General features: G+C 48.5%; 1 protein-coding gene across 1 annotated transcript in view; it reads left to right on the top strand.

Moving 5' to 3' along the window:
• The window catches only part of LOC131378787 (zinc finger protein 91-like), a 25,207-nt gene extending 9,626 nt beyond the window's left edge, over positions 1 to 15,581 (top strand). Inside the window, exons 5-6 of the mRNA XM_058424339.1 lie at positions 14,443 to 15,226; positions 15,345 to 15,581. Coding sequence (XP_058280322.1) covers positions 14,443 to 15,226; positions 15,345 to 15,581 — 1,021 coding nt within the window. The remainder of the gene's footprint in view (positions 1 to 14,442; positions 15,227 to 15,344) is intronic.
• Positions 15,582 to 16,439: the final 858 nt, after the last annotated feature.

Genomic DNA, 16,439 nt, shown 5'->3' with positions numbered 1-16,439 from the left:
ATTGTGGGAGCAGGGGCCATCCCAGCCTGACCTGGACACAGAGGCAGGAAAAGGAGCAGATCCTGCTGCCTCCTGCTCCTGCTGATCCTGGCAGCAACTCCCCTGCCAGTTCCTGCAGGGAACTGCACACCAAGGGCTTCCAGCATTGGAGTGGCTCTGAGAACTTGCTGCTTCCCAGTTCTCCACCATCCCTCTGGATTCTGGAGCATCTCAGCACAAGTGTCCCTGGCCCTTCCTTCATCCCCTTGCTGCAGCAGTCACAGTCACTGCTGCCTCCCCCTTGCTGCAGCTCCTTTGCCAAAGTGCTGCCAAAGGCAGCAGAGCTGGCTCAGGATCCCTGTTGACTTCTGGGCTCCAGGATGACCTTCAGAGGGACCCTTGGAGCGCTTCCCAAAGAGCTGCCTGGGGCATGGGGGCTGGATTTGTCCTCCCTGGGTGGCTCTGGTTGCAGTTCTAAGCTCTGTGGAGTCCCAGAGTTTTCTCAGCTGGCCTTTGCAGCGAGTTCTTGGCCAAGGTGTGGCTCTGCTGCCATCCCAAATCTGCGCTTGCTTTGCCCAGCCTGAGTGCAGGTGGGGCATGTGCTGGGCATGGATGGAGAATTCCATGGCCAAAATCCTCCAGCATTTACATCTGCTCATTGCTCTGGATAGCACAAATCACAAAACACCCGTCGCAGTTGACAATTGTAATTTCTTACAGATTGCTACAGCTGCACTGCTGATCGACAAATACACAAGAATTGATTTCACATGAAAAATGTCATTTATTACAAATTGCTATACCCATGCTGACAATATAGCACTCTGCCAATCTCAATTTATGTTAAAAAATGGAATTTATTAGATTTTTATGACAATGCTGTGTAAAATGTACAAATACCAACTTCAGTTAGCAAAAACCTAATTTATTGCCAACCTCTACAACAACTCACTATACACAAAGATCAATTGGGTGTTAACAACTTAATTTATTACATATTACTAAAAGCTTAAAGCCCATCTATGAATACAAAAACATCACTGTCTCTGTCTAAATGGCCCTATACTGCTGCCTCCGCTGAGGCGTAGCAACCTGATTCCAGGAACGACACAGCAGCCACACCCAGGCTGCTCGGGCCACCAGCTCACAGACACCAATGTGGTGGACTGCAAATGGTGTTTATTAACTGATTACATGGAGTTATAAAACCTCTGTTTGCTACATCACATCCGTCTGCTTACGTTACAAGTTAGGTATTGCTTACCTTATGAAGGACACTAAACAACTAAGTGTTGAGGGAGGGGTTCTGTCTACCCGTACAACGCAATATCTTCCGACCGCCTGTCCCTAATCTCCCACACTATACCAAGAACTCAAATGATGCAATTATACATTTATACATCTCCATACATGCCTAAAGAGAAAGATATACATAACGACCTCCATATATAGAAGCAAATATAGATTAAATACTAGGTATTATATACAATATATTTATAAATAGATACATGAACTGAACCATCTATGAATAGGTAACTGTACCAATCTAAATATCCATCCAGCTGCATACATACAAATATACAGCTATAAATATAGACATATTTACCTCTACAAACACCAATGTACCTATTTAAAGAGCTATATAACTACAACTACATCAACAGAAATACCTACATGACAGTATATACAGGAAATAGAACTAAACTCAAATAGAACAACATACATATAGAAATATTCCTATACAAATAACAACCCACATCTATAAATATCCATACATTTATCCCTCTCTGTGTTCAAGTCCATTTATCCTTAACAGAACTCTAAGCAGAGGGATTCCAGCCACAAAATCTTCAAAGCCTTTCCCTCTGTTCTTGCTTCCTCCCGTGCAGAGCAGCTCTCCTGGACAGGGACAGCAGATGGGACATCTGGGAAGCAAAGGGAACACTGAGTCAGGATCGGGATGTTTCCCTTGGCAGCACCTGCACTTCAGTCAGGGAAAATCTCAGTGCTTCCCCAGGAGGCTTAGAAAGAAAATGTTTGGCCAAAGCCCACGGCCAAAGCCCATACCATCCTCACCCCCACCCTGCCTCACCGGCCCTGTGGCCTCACCCAGGCTCTGGGCTGGCAGCAGCAGCTCCCTGTTCTCTGCTGGAGCTGGCGGCCTTCAGCTGCTCCCTGCTGGCTCCTGTCGGTCTCCGCCTGTCCTCAAGGTCCTCAGGGCAGCTGTGGCAGAGGTGGAGGCTCTGGAATTGGCTCCAAGGCCTGGCAGAGCTGCAGTCCCGGAGCCCTCTGTGCTCCCTGCTGGCCCCCTCCATCCCCTCAGCCCCCTCAGCCCCCTCAGTCTCACCGTCCTTCAGCAGCTCCTCAGGGGACAGCGCCTGGGGCCAGCGGCAGCTCCCAGCGCTCCAGGGACACCCGGGGCTGCAGCTGCTGCTCCGCCCGGCCCGGCCGCCAGCTCGGACCCAGCACAGGGACAGGGGACAGCGAGGGCACAGGGGGAAAAGCACAAAGGGAGACAGGGAAAGGGGTTAAAAACTAGTCTGTACCTATACAGATACTAATCTATGGACCTAAACACCCATATAGCTATAAGCGCATAACTATGAATATTTATAAAAATAACTGTGTGTATATATATATATAAATTTAACTATCTACATAGGTAAATGTAACTATGTACGTCTAGAACTATAACTATGCATACATTATTATAACTATAGAAATCTAAATATAAATATATAAAATGTCACATCTACAGATCTATAACTATATAGGCACTTAAACACAACTATAGATCTATAATTACACTGTATATCGATAAATATCAATTATATAGAAAAATATAACTATATGATTCTAAATATATCACTGTAGACAGAGGGATTCTACCTCCCTGGTTTGTCACAGGCTCCCCCTCTGTCTCTTCCTGCCACGCAGGGCACCCCTCCAGGAAATGTTGATTACATTGGATCTGGGAAGAAAAGAGAACCCTGAGTCAATATTGGCCCTTGTGCACGTTTCCCTTGGGCAGCAATTGTCCTTCCATCACAGACTGTAAAAGATGGCCTGAAAGGCAGACACTCACTTGGGAATTGGAAGCCTGTTTTTAGAGAATAGGGATCCTTCTGAGTTTCCAAAACTGTGTAAAGCATGGAAGTACCTCAATAAAGTCTCAGCACTCGCGGTGCTAATGGCACCCATGAGAACTTGAAACACAGAACAATCCCAGCTCCCCCAAAGAAGCCCAGCCTTGTTCTTTCTCTGTGCTGACAGAGAGCCCTCAGTCCTTGCTGAAATGGCTGCAGCTGAAGGGTGTTGTGAGCTGAGTTACAAACCAAACTGGGACACACGGGTTGGTGACACAACTCCCACAAGGTCAGGTTTAGTCCCGGCTCTCTTGCCACAGCAGAGGACTCAGTGTCAGAGCCTCTGGAGGAGCGTGGAGGGCAGGGCTCGGGGAGCTTGTGCCACTGCAGGATTGGAACTAAAGGCACCAGGAAGCAGCAGCCCTGCAGACAAGAACTCAGCTCTTCTGATCTCCCTTCCTGTCCCAGGCAGGCTCAGAGCAGCCGTCTCACACCTCTCCAAACCAACGTGGGCTCTCTCCTTACCAGGCTCCTCGGGCTCTGGGGAACTGTTCCCGCAGCTCTCGGTGCCAGATGAAGCTTCCTCTGCTGCAGCCCTGTTCATGGGGTCCTCTCTTGGAGACTCAGGGGCAACATACATATTCCCCTTGAAAGGGAAACAGAAAGAAAAAACCCAAAGATCACTCAGGATTTCCTTGGAATCACAGCAGGGATACAGTTCTTCTCCACTCCCAAAGGCCACCTAACATGAGGGGAACACTGCCCACACGGTTCACATGACAAGTGTTTTAAACTCAGGATTTGGGTGGCCAAGGTGAAACTGAAGCTCTCACAAAATGACCTTTGAGGCAAAACATAAATGCAGAAAAGCAGAAGACACCAAGTGAGGTGACATGGCCTCACGCTCTGACCCTGGCTTATCCCACGAGCTGTAAGAAATCAGCCAGCAGAAAGCCAATGGCTCTCCTTGTTGCCTTCAGTGGCAATTCTCCCAACACTCTGCTCTTCTTTCCCATCAAACAAAGTCTGGTAGAACCTACAAAACATCACCACAAATGCCCCTGCACCAGGCATTCTTTCCAAGGAAAAGAAACAACCAAACATGGCCAACACAGGCTCACACCCCTCATCCTCACTGTGGGAGAAGGCTTTTTCATTCCCTCTTCTTTGGGAAATCTGGCTTGACCAAGAATATTAGATAACTAAATAAGAATGAAAAGAATCAAATTCAAGAAACCTTCACTTGTCAGCTATGTAACAATGTTCAATAGCTCTCAGCCCAGCCTTCTTCATTCCCATCCAATGGGGTTACCTGAGCAGAGGGAGCCTTTACAGGCAGGGAGTTCCTGATCTCACGGATCATCTTCTCAATTGCCTGGCCAAGATCCAGCGCTGGTGATTCCTCTCCCGCAGGTGCATTCTGCGCTGAGCTGGAGGCCGTTGATGCTGCACAGCCAGCACTGCCAGCTGGAGCATGCGGGGCTGAAGTGCCCGGTGCGGCTGCAAGAACCCAAACACGTGAGTCAGGCTCCAGAATGTGGCTTTGGGACGCAGAGCTCTATTGCTGCCTTGGATCACAGATCACAGGAAGCACACAGGAAAACCAGGCAGAGAACCTTTTGACTTTCTGGGTGCCCCTTCCTAGTAGGCTTGACAATTTCTGTCTCAGAACAACAGAGCATTGTGGGAAAACACTTCAAATGGTCACTTTTCATGACCTTTTGGAAAAGCAAGGCTAAAACTCTTCTCCTACCTGGTGGGTTGGAGGCTGGGGGCTGCTGCTCCCTGTGGAGCTGCTGGAAGCTGCAGGGCTGCATCCAGAGCACCTCCCGGTCGAGCGGAGGCGGCTGCTCCCCATAGAGCTCCTGCATGCGGCTGGAGCGCCCCTCCCATCGGAGCGGCAGCAGCCGCTCCCCGTGGAAGCCCTGGAAGTGGCAGGGCAGGACCCGGAGCAGCTCCCGCTCGGCGGGCAGCGGCCGCTCCCCGTAGAGCTCCCGGAAGCGGCTCGGCCCCTCCCGCCGGGCCGGCCCCGGCCGCTCCCGGTGCAGCAGGTGGAAGCCGCAGGGCGGGCGCCGGGCGAGCGGCAGCCGCTCCCTGGGCAGCGGCTGGAAGCGAGCGTGCCCATGCCGCTCGTCCGGCAGCGGCCGTGGACCGGGGAGCTGCTGGGAGCCACAGGGTGGGCGCCTGCGCCCCTCCGGCCCCGCCGCCCGCCGCTGCGTGTTGGCCGCGCTCCGGCGCCTGATGCGGAGCAGGAGGTCGGGGCGGTCACGGCGAAACCAGGGGTTCCTGTAGTGGAGCCAGGCCCCGGCATCGCCCGGCGCAGCCGCACCAGCCCGGCCCAGCACCTTGCGGAAGCCATAGCGGTAGAGCTGGCGCACGAAGCTGCGGAACTGCGTGGCCTGAAGGCGTGCGGGGCCGGTCCCTGGGCACCGCCCGGCCTGAGCAGCTCCCGCTCGAACAGGGAGCGGTCTACGAGCAGCCCCCGGGCCTCGCTGTCCCAGCGCAATGAGCGGACGCAGGGGTCATTCGCCAGGCTCCAGAGCTTGGCGGGGAAGGTGCCGGTGCCGAACCCGGCGGGCAGCGGCAGCTCCACCATGGCGTCCATCGCCGCCTTGGCCACAACGCCCGGAGCGCAACGGCCGCGGCTGCGCCGGTGGCGCGCGGCCTGAGGGGGGCGCTGCGCTTGGCCCCAGCATGGGCCGGACTCGGCGGGGACAAGCGTTCAGAGCTGGGGCTGCAGGCACAGCGCGGGCGCGGCAGCTCCTGGCGCTGGCCCGGCACAGCAGGACAAGGGCCAGGGGCCTAGCCTTGCTTTCTTTGCCTGCCGCGCTCATCCTGCCTTTGCTTTGCAGCCCAACCCCAACACACCGAGGCGAGGTAACAGAAAAGCTGCTTCCCAGGCAGTCAGCCTCCAGCGGCTCTTGATGCATGGGCTTATTCCTCCCCAGGCACAAGACTTCTCCCCTTCCTTCACCTTCATCCAGTTTCCCCTAGGCCAATTCTTTAGCCTGCCAAGGTCTCTCTGAATGGCACAAGCAGTTGGTGTCTCAGCTGCTCCTGCCAGTTTTGTGTTGTCTGCAGACTTGCCGAGGGTAAACTGCTCCTCCAGCCCAGCCATTAATGAAGACATTAAAGAGCATCTGCCCTGGTCTCAGCCCCTGGGGCTCAGAGCACCAATGACTTGCCTCCAGCTCTACTTTGTGCCACTGATGACAATCCTCCGGGCCCAAGCTCCCACCCATTTTTCAGTCCTCCTCCCTGGGCATTTGGACAGTTTGTATTGAAGGATGTTGTAGGAGACAGTCTCAAAGGCTTTGGTAAAGCTGGAGTAGACATCATCCATTGCTCTACCCATATGCTATCAAACTGGCTGTGCTGTCACGGCCATCAGGTAGGTTAACTGTTACTCCAAATCAACTTCTCCATTTGTTTGGAATAGTTTCCAGGATTAGTTACTCCATCACCTTTCCAGGGATGGAGACAAGGCTGACTGACTGACCTGTATTTTCCTGTATTGTCCTTCTTACTCTCTTTGAAGACATCACTCTATTCTAGCAATTCTGGCTGTTTACAGCTAGTCAGTTCCAGCAAAAATGACCGGGAAGAAGAATGAAGCACTAAATACAGTCTATTAAATTCTTCTTTCTGCTACCATTCTGTGCCACAAGAAAGATCCTTCTTTCTTTCTAGCGTTTGACATAATAAATAGAAATAGCAGACATCATTAGACATTAGACATAATAGACTGATTTAAAAAAAAACTAAAAACAAACCCACAACAAATCTCCTTTAATTGAATATAATTATGCCTATTTTTCAGAAGAAACATAACTTAGATTTTCTTTCAGAATAAGACAGGGATGAAAAGACTTGAGAGCTTCCAGAATTTTGATATATTTGTTGTCTCCGACTGTTTGGAAAACTATTAGAACACGGTGAAGACATAGTGCTTTTGAAAATCTCATTCTGAATTTTTGTAGGCTTATATTACTGTTGAAGGTTAAGTTTCCTGTAGAATTTCCACACCCCCCCCCGCCAAGTTGCTAGGAGACTAAATGCTGAGTGCTTAACCTGGACAAAAAGAAGCTGATCACTTAGTTTGGGGGAGGGAGAAAAGCTCCCGGAGAGAGAGCTGAGGGTGGGGGTCTCGCGGCTCTCGTCTTCCGGGGAGCAGAGATCAGGGGCTGCTGGCTGCTGGAGTCCACAGTTAACGGAGGAGTCTGGTCCTGGGAATTCTACCATCTGTTAGAGCGCCCAGGAATTCGGAGTTTCTTCGCTGTCCTGCTGGATTTTGGGTCAGCCCGAGTCCCGCCGCTGCGGCTTCTCTGGCACTGCCAACTTTGCCTGCCGAGGACACCCCGTGCCTGCCGAGGACAGTCCACCGCGCCCGGCTTCCAGCCATCAGCGCCGGAGCTTCCACCGTTCGCCCTCGGGGTTCTTGGTTCTGTTCTACTATTATTATAATTGCTGTTGGGTTTTTTTGTCTGTCCTGCTATATTTACTAGTAAAGGACTGTTATTCCTTTTCCCCATAGCTCTGACTAAAAAGTTTTTTTTAGTCTTCCAAATTATAATAACACGGAGGGAAGGATTTGAATTCCTCATTTCCTAGAGAGGCCTGCCTCTCCTTAGCAGACACCTGTCTTTTCAAACCAAGACAATTACATATAAAAGTGCCTACAAGAATTTTAGCAAACCTGTAGCACAGATTTGTCACCTTCAAAATGAGGAAATGCCAGGATTTGTTTGATTTTATTTTTTTAATGTTGTGCTTCTGATTCCCACATTTTTATATGCATGTGTATCTTTTAGTATCATGGTCACATACTCCATTTTCCTTCAGGTCCCCAGCTCATCAGTGCTCAGAATAGCCAACGGACAACAATATCAATGAATAATCAAGATCCTTTTCCACCTCTTTTATTTAATAATAAACTCAGACACCATTGATCTTTTGGGACTCGAGCTCAGTACTTGTATGCAAAGTTTGCAGGGAAGATTTAACTATCAAGCCCTGTGAGTTTTCTCTCCTCTCCCTTTCCCCATTTCCTTCATCTCTGGCCTGAGCTCAGAGCCCTCTCCCCTCCTCTCAGCTCCTCTGTTTGTTGCCCTGCAGTGAAAATCTCACCTGCGGGTTCCCCAGCTTGTGGCAGCACAAGTCTTCAAAGAGCAGCATCAAACTCTGGCTGAGAGCACAGACACTCTCTCAGCCAGCTCGGCTTTCAGCTGCCAGGGCACAGCACAGGGAAAGGGGTGCAAGAGAGAGCTGAGGACGTTGCCAGAGCAGCACTTGGGCAATCCAGGGTGAGAGTGGCTTCAACTGCTGTTGAATGGCGCTGTAGGTGACACAGGAGGCTGCTCTGCCATGGCCCGGGGCTGTGCCATCCATCCATGCAGACAGGCAGTGGAAACAGGCTCTTCTACAGGCAGGCTCCATCCATAGCAGAACTTTGTCAATCTTGCTAAAACATCTCTCTGTCCTTCTGTCTTAACACTGACAGTCGTTTGGATATCAGTATGGAGGTGACATGAAACAATTGATTATAACTTGTGATCAGATTTCCATGGGCTTTCTGTTTGCTTGGGTTTGGTGTTTTCTTTTGTTGTTTTGTTTTGGGGTTTTTGTTTGTTATGGTGTTTTAGTTAGGTTTGGACTTTTTGCATGTATGGGAGGCTTAAATGTGTGATAAAGTTCCCGTACATTCGTGAGGCTGTACAGGGCCCTCCATGGGGATTTCCTTGGCTATGCACAAGCTCAGAGACCAGCATGTGGCAACTCAGGCCGAGCACAAAGGAAGCACAGGATGAGTCTGCAAGGTGCTCTGTAACAACAGGCACTGTTAGCTGTTATCCAGTGCGTAAGGACTACAGACCATCTGCTTCAGATTCTCCTCATAAGGCACTCTGTTCTTGTTTTGTATGATGCAGCTCTCTTAAACCTCTATTACACTATATTTGCACGAGCATTCACCTGGATGTTTGCTAAAAAAGTTCTGTTCCAGTTGAAAAGCACAGGGTACGCTGTGCCCTGAGCAATAGCAGTAGATAAATGGACATATACACACTTCAGGAGGAGAAGCAGCATTAAATCTATGACAATACATAGGTGTGAAAATACAAAAATCCACAAATCTCACAGCTGCACAGCCCCCACATCTCCACTCGGTTCTGCAGAATGGCATCAAAAAATGCACAGGTACTGAGACAATGAACTGGTGCTGCGCTTTTTTGTCAGTCGACACAGCTGTGGGAGGCAGGAATTAAAGGTGATTTTGGAACAGGAAGAAGAAAGGCAAAGAAAAATTCCAGATGGAGACAGAGTGGCACAGCTCTGCTGACCCAAGCAGACAGGGAACAAGTTGCAAATTACTATGAAAAAAGGGTTGTGTAAAAGGAAACCGTGCTATATAGGCATTAGTGTTCTTTCCACAGCACACAGAGTTGTGAGCATGAATATACATCTAAATATTCTTGCAAAGCATTAGAAAAAATCCTTTCCATAAGGTTATTTACACAAACGTACCTGTGAATGAATAAAAATCCTGCACAACAATGTATCTTTAGGACACACTGTAAATTCTCATATTAACACTTCCATAATTATATATGAGACTTCTAAACATATAAAGATTTTTTTCTCCCTTTGCTTCTTACAAACTCACAAAATGTAGTGAAATTCTCTTTTAAAACTACAGACTGCTGCGTGCCTCAGCAAGCCATTATTTGCTTGCTCACAATTATCTTTTCCCTGTCTGTTAGTCACCGAGGCATTAATTGCTTATCCAAACTTGAAACAGTTCATGAACCACTCTGAAGATAAATATTAATGAACCAATTTCAATGGAATTCATGTTCTCTGCCTCTTAAAGCTGAAAGACTGTATTTATTACATGTCAGAATTAAGTCTTGATACCTAATAAATGGGAAAATGTGAAATATGCTGAGCAGATCACCTTGTTGGAAGGGATCATTACATTTTAGTCTTATTTGACCAAATTAGTGATCAAAAGAGAGGAAGGACTGGTCAATTCTAACAGAGAAAATAGGTGAAAAAGATGTCTAGGTGTGCTGGCTTGAAAGCAAAACCAGCGAGAGACTCCAAGTCAGAAAAGAACAATTTAACAGGAGGTGGGGAAAAAAAGGTAAAATAAAATAAATGCAATAGTACAAAAGATCACTGCCAGAGTCAGAATACAACCTGATACCCTGTGGTGGTGGTAGCAGTCCAGATGAAGTGGTCTGGTTGAAGCAGTGATCCCATAGAAAGGTCTGGTAGCTCTTGTCCTCTGGGAATCCAGTGGGTAAGGCTGCCTGTGCTGTCCCAAATCCCAGATTCCATCCAGGTGGGAATGCTTGGCTCCCCGCCCTGGGTGGAGCATCTCACAACAAGCTGATATCATTTTATCAGTCTTGCAATGGGTCCTTGATTGCCCGTTAAACAGAGATAGCTCCTGGAGGGAGTTATCTATGAGTCATGCAGCAGGGCATTGATGGGCCATTAACAGCAGATAGTCTGGAGGGAGGGGGCAAGGAAAACACTGCCCAACCTAGTTTCAGCAGCTCATGTAGATGGTGATAGAATACATACTTTGGGCACATCTTACACTGTAATCTAGGACAAGATAGAAATAATATATCCTTACCTGCTAAAAATCATTCTAATTTCTGTATCTACAATTTTGTTAAGATTGTCAGGTGCAACTTTTCATATTTAGCACCAGTTATATCCCACCAGTTAATCAAGTCTAATTACAAAACCTATCACTGATTGTTACTCATTCTTATTAGAATAAACCTAACCCTAGTAAAGCAATTAATAAAGCATGAAGATTTGAACAAAATTGTAAAAGAAATTCAAGAGAACAGACAAAAACCTGTAGTAACTGTCCAACATGATACAAAAGAAATAAGGAGAGTTCTACAAAAAGCAAAGCAAGGCACAAGCCACAACTCTTGTTGGATGCACTCTTTAGATAGTCACTAAATACAACTAGAATCTTCAACACCCTATGTCCTCCCATCATTATTTTGCTGATATTACTTAGTATAAATTTAATAATGTCTATTGTAGTACTCATATAGAACTAGCGGATGTTAAAGCGAGTTGCAATTTTAACCTCATTATCTAAAACACATAGGGTAATGTTAAAAGAGAATTATCAAGATAGTGAGTTAAACCTAGAGAGAAGCCCCAGTAGTAGTAAAAGAATTTACTATGTCTGTAGAAAAGAGAGGGCATGAGAGGCTTGAAAATTCTAGCTAATCTTTATAGCAAACAAGAGCATACACTGTATTTTAGAAGTTATTGTACATTTTAGAAGGCATTTAGTGAATATCGAGTGCTGTGCCTGTTTACATATTTTAAAGCAGTACAAACATCCAGGACCCCTCAGTGATAACAAGAAAGACTAACCTAAACATAACAAGATAACAAAGCAAAAAATGCAAAGAAAGAGAAGAACACAGACTCACTAGAAACTGATGTCTTGCCTTGAAAAAATGCCAAAAGGACAAAAGCACGCACAAGAAAAATAAAGGTGAAGACTTCACTGAGGAAGACTCCATTTCTTTCATCTTCTAGAGACCCTCGGAGACCACCATGATGAACTAAGCATGCCCAAGAGCATGTACCAAAAGGAGTTAATTACCATACAAAGTGAGGATGAGTGAGGCCAGAGAATAAATATGTATGAGGCAGATTGTGCAATGCCATGCATATGTAAGACCTCAAAGAATAATAAGAGAGGCAAGCTCTCTAGTGTTCATGCATGTCTTTAGTGAAGTTAATCCCCATGCACCTCAACATCTATTAAAAATACATACTACTCTAACAACTGTTGTTATAAGGTTCTTTTCTGCCTTGTTTCAGGGGAGATATTTGGAGTTTGCAGGGCTCCAAAGCCGAGCTGCAGATGCCCCTCGGGGGGAACATCGGGGGGTCCTTGAGGGGTATTTTTGGGGGTCCCAGTGGCAGTGGTGGCAGAGCCGTGGCAGGGTGTGGGCAGATGTGGGTGCCAACACACGGGGGTTGGGCTTCCCCGGCCGGGCCCTCCGAGCTCTGCCGGCGCCATGTGGAGACCGCACGGGACCGGTGCGGGGCAGTGACACCAGGTTTGCGGAGCCCCAGGAAAGCTGCAGTTTCCCTAAGTGGGATCCCTGAGAGAGGAGACGCCCAGAACCCCAAAGCGGGGACCCCAAGAGTGGAGGACACCTGGGATTGCTGAGACCCTGGCGAGGGGTGCTAGGGCTGGAGGGGCGGGATGATGGGTGATTTATTAATATATGGATATTGATCTAATGTCAATACCCAACTGTGACGGACAAAAGACTTTCTAACAGGTTAGAGTTAGAAAGTGTAGGGTTAATGCAATGCTGGGCAGCTGCATGGAATCGCTCCCTTATATGCACTGCAAAGTTACAAGTGATTACAGACTCTATTTATTTATATAAGTGTTGAATAACCCACATTCTAATACATATTCATAACACTAATGCCTGGCATCCTCTGCTTCGTATTATAATTAGATAAAAGGCCATTAAGCATGCATCGTTTGTTCTTTGAATTAGGTCAGTGGTCTCTTTTATGGGGAGGGGTCATAAAAAGAGGAAGGAAGGAGAGTGTTCCTCATTCTAAACTTTCTACCTTTTCAATGGCTAACAGGACAAATGGAACCTGGTAGGACTCCAGTTTCCTGTTTCCATGACTGTTTCAATGGGATGTTAGAAGATTTACAGTTGTCTGTGTTCTTAGATCTATTTACCAGTTTCTTCTGTTTCTCATTAAAAACACAGCTAAACAAATACAAAAATGACAAACAATTAGTTATTTAGATCTGGGATTGTTATTTTAGATCCACTTCCTTTCAACTAACCATTGACTCCTAATTATTTCCAGCACAGCCTATCTATCTATCTACTTTAACTAATTCAGGCAAAGCTGATCTGTAGCTAAAACCTTAACTTTTCTAAAATCCTTAATTTCTTTGAAGTTCACGTTTCACTGGAAAAGTGTTCAGTGGTCCTGGTGCCAGAAGAGGCTGCTCCCAGTATCAGCATTGTTTCTCCCACCCTGTGTGCTTTCAGTTTTGTCAGCACTCCCAGTATGAGCCCAGTCACTGCCAGTCATTCCCCATTATGATGCAGTTTGCCCCAGCATGGTCCCAGTTGCTCCCACTTTCCTCCAGTGTGTTCCCAGTTCTCCCAGTTTCCCCTAGTATAGTCCCAGTCACTTCACAGATCATCCCAGTCCCTCCCTGCATGCTCCCAGTCATGCCCAGTCATACTAAATGTAGACCAGTCACTCCAAACTTCTCACAGTACTTTCCCAGTGTGGTCCCACTTCTCCCAGTGTGCTAGTTTGAAAACAAACCAACTGGATATCCAAGTAAAAACTCTTTCATGACCCATTTCTCATAACTCCAGGGCGATATCTTTTGTTAATGGCCCAGCTGTTAGAACCAAATGGGGCAGTGTTCTTTATCTCTTCCATGACCCATCCTCCCTCCAGGGAGATATTTTCTGTTAATGGGCCATTGCCTCTCACTGCATGACTGATAAAATTACATCATCCCATTGTGAGATGCTCCACCCAGAGGGAGGAGCCAAGCATTCCTACCTGGATATAATCTGAGACTTAAAGCACCAGAAGCAGCCTGGTTTCCAGTGGATGCCCAGAGGAAGACCAGACCCATCTACACCACCACTGGACCTTCAGAGGAAAACTACACCCTCCTACAGGAGCACTGCTTCTACAAAACCACATCTGTCACTCCAGGAGGACTGCAGCCACGATTTGATTGGACTGCAAGCAGCACGCTGACTAACCGGGTGTCAGGTTGTATTCTGACTCTGTCAGAATTTTTTTTATTTTACTACTGCATTTTTAGTTTAATTTTTAATTTTTTAGGTTAGGCTGCAAGGAAGATGCTCCAGGACAGCCGGGCAGGTGAGGAGGAAGTCACTGTCCCTTTTCCTCTCTTTCCTGCTCCATCTCCCAGCCCAGCATGGCTCCTGGCTGCAGGACAACCCCACTGCCAACACTGTCCTGCCGGGGATGCAATGGGGGGATCCCCTTCCCGTTACCTCTGGCACGGAGGCAAATCCCATTCTCTCCTTGTCCTTCCTCCCCCAGAAAAGGAGATGAGAATGGAGACCCAGGAGGACAAATCCCAAGGGCAGAATCTTGTGGAAGAGGCCATTTTGAGTGGCTCCATGGCACAGGAATCCAATGGGAACAAAAAGCCCCAGAGATCCTGCATGAGGAGGGGTTCCAAACCCATCCCAGGGTGCTCGGAGAATGGTCTACCTAGCCTGTGCCGGGAAGATGGACAGAGCTTGAGCCAGAACTCCCACCTGATCCAGAACCAGGTGATCCAAACTGGGGAACGGCCCTACAAGTGTGGGGAATGTGGGAAGGGCTTCAAGCACAACTCCACCCTTGTGACCCACCATCGCATCCACACTGGAGAGAAGCCCTACAAGTGCGGGGAATGCGGGAAGAGCTTCAGCCACAGCTCCAGCCTGATCCGCCACCAGAGGATCCACACCAGGGAACGGCCCTTCCAGTGTGAGCAATGTGGGAAGAGCTTCAACCAGAGCTCCCACTTGATCCGCCACCAGAATATCCACGCTGAGGAAAGGCCGTACAAGTGTGGGGAATGTGGGAAGGGCTTCAACCAGAGGTCCAAACTGATCATCCACCAAATGATCCACACTGGGGAGAGGCCCTACGAGTGCGGGGAATGCGGGAAGAGCTTCAGCCAGAGATCCCACCTGATCTGCCACCAGAGGATCCACACTGGGGAGAGGCCCTACAAATGTGAGGAATGTGGGAAGGGCTTCAGCCACAGTTCCACCCTGATCCGCCACCAGAGGATCCACACCAGGGAACGGCCCTACCAGTGTGAGCAATGTGGGATGAGCTTCAGCCAGACCTTCCACCTGATCTGCCACCAAAGGATTCACACTGGGGAGAGGCCCTACAAGTGTGAGCAATGTGGGAAGAGTTTCAACCAGAGCTCCAACTTGATCCGCCACCAGAACATCCACGCTGAGGAAAGGCCATACAAGTGTGGGGAATGTGGGAAGGGCTTCAACCAGAGATCCAAACTGATCATCCACCTAAAGATCCACACTGGGAAGAGACCTGACAAGTGCCCTGAGGTTTCAGAGAAACTCCAGTCTCCTCCTGCCCCAGCAGATTCACACAAAGGAGAGGCCCTTCTGCTGCCAAGACCGCAGGAAGTGCTTCAAGCACAACTCCACCCTCATCATTCACCAGCGTATCCACACTGGGGAAATGCCCTACAGATGTGGGGAATGCAGGGAGGGCTTCCACCAGAGCCTCCTACTGGTCATCCACCAAATGATCCACACCAACGAGTGTGGGGAATATGGGATGAGCTTCAGCATAAGGTCCCACCTGATCTGCCACCTGAGGTTTCACACATGTCCCGCTTGTGGGAAGAGCTTGTCCAGGAGCTCTCACTTGAGCAGACACCAACGGAGACACCAGTAAGGGAAGGCCTAAGAGTGCCTCAGCTGCGGGAAGAGCTTTGTGCACTGCTCCAACTTAGTCCTGCTTCAGAGGACCCACATTGGGCAGAGAACTGGTGAGTCACATTCCCAGCGATCCGCACTGGAAAGACACTGGGCTGGTGGTCCTTTTCTTTGGTGGTCCCTAATATTCTTTTGATTCATCTTCACCCCTTTAAAACAGACAAAACTGGGGATAAAAATCAACTAATTCATCAAAGACATCTAAAGCCTCATGTTTTCCTACTGTTTCAGGGGAATCTGGGACTCAGGGAGATACTGGGGAGGAATTGGGGGGTTGTGGGGTATTTGGTGTGGTTGTCTCCATTTCTGGATGCTCAAAGAGATGAGAGAGTTTGATCTGTCACCTCAAATCCACTCAATGCTAAAACTACTCAATCTCACCCCAAAAGTAGTTGATTGCACAGCCCCTCAGGGAGGGATGGGGTTGGAAGGGGAATGGGCAAAGTGGGATGCAAATCAGGAGGGCTGAGGTGGGCAATGGGTGGGACAGGATGGGTGGGATGTGGCTTGGGAGGTGTGAAATTGGGGAAATAGGGCTTGGGATGGCAGGGGTGGGATGGGCTGGGGTTGGGATTGGGGTGATGAGGTGAGGTCTGGAATAAGACATCCAAAGTCTGGGGATGATGACAGGAAGGGGTGCTGGTTCTTGAGGGAGTTTTTGGATATTCCACATTTCTGAGGCAGTTTTGGGCCACTCCCCAACTCTTGGGGGATTTCCTGAGACCAGCTCCATGGACCCCCATTGCCAGGGGTGGCTGCCTTGGGCATGAGCTCAGAGCTGCAGCCAGAGTCCATTGCTTCAGTGCTGGAGAGAAGA

The sequence above is a fragment of the Hirundo rustica genome, unplaced genomic scaffold (genome assembly GCF_015227805.2).
Source record: "Hirundo rustica isolate bHirRus1 unplaced genomic scaffold, bHirRus1.pri.v3 scaffold_184_arrow_ctg1, whole genome shotgun sequence".
Lineage (NCBI taxonomy): Eukaryota > Metazoa > Chordata > Aves > Passeriformes > Hirundinidae > Hirundo > Hirundo rustica.
The sequence above is the reverse complement of the archived record's forward strand: the minus strand, read 5'-3'. Positions and strand labels throughout refer to the sequence as shown.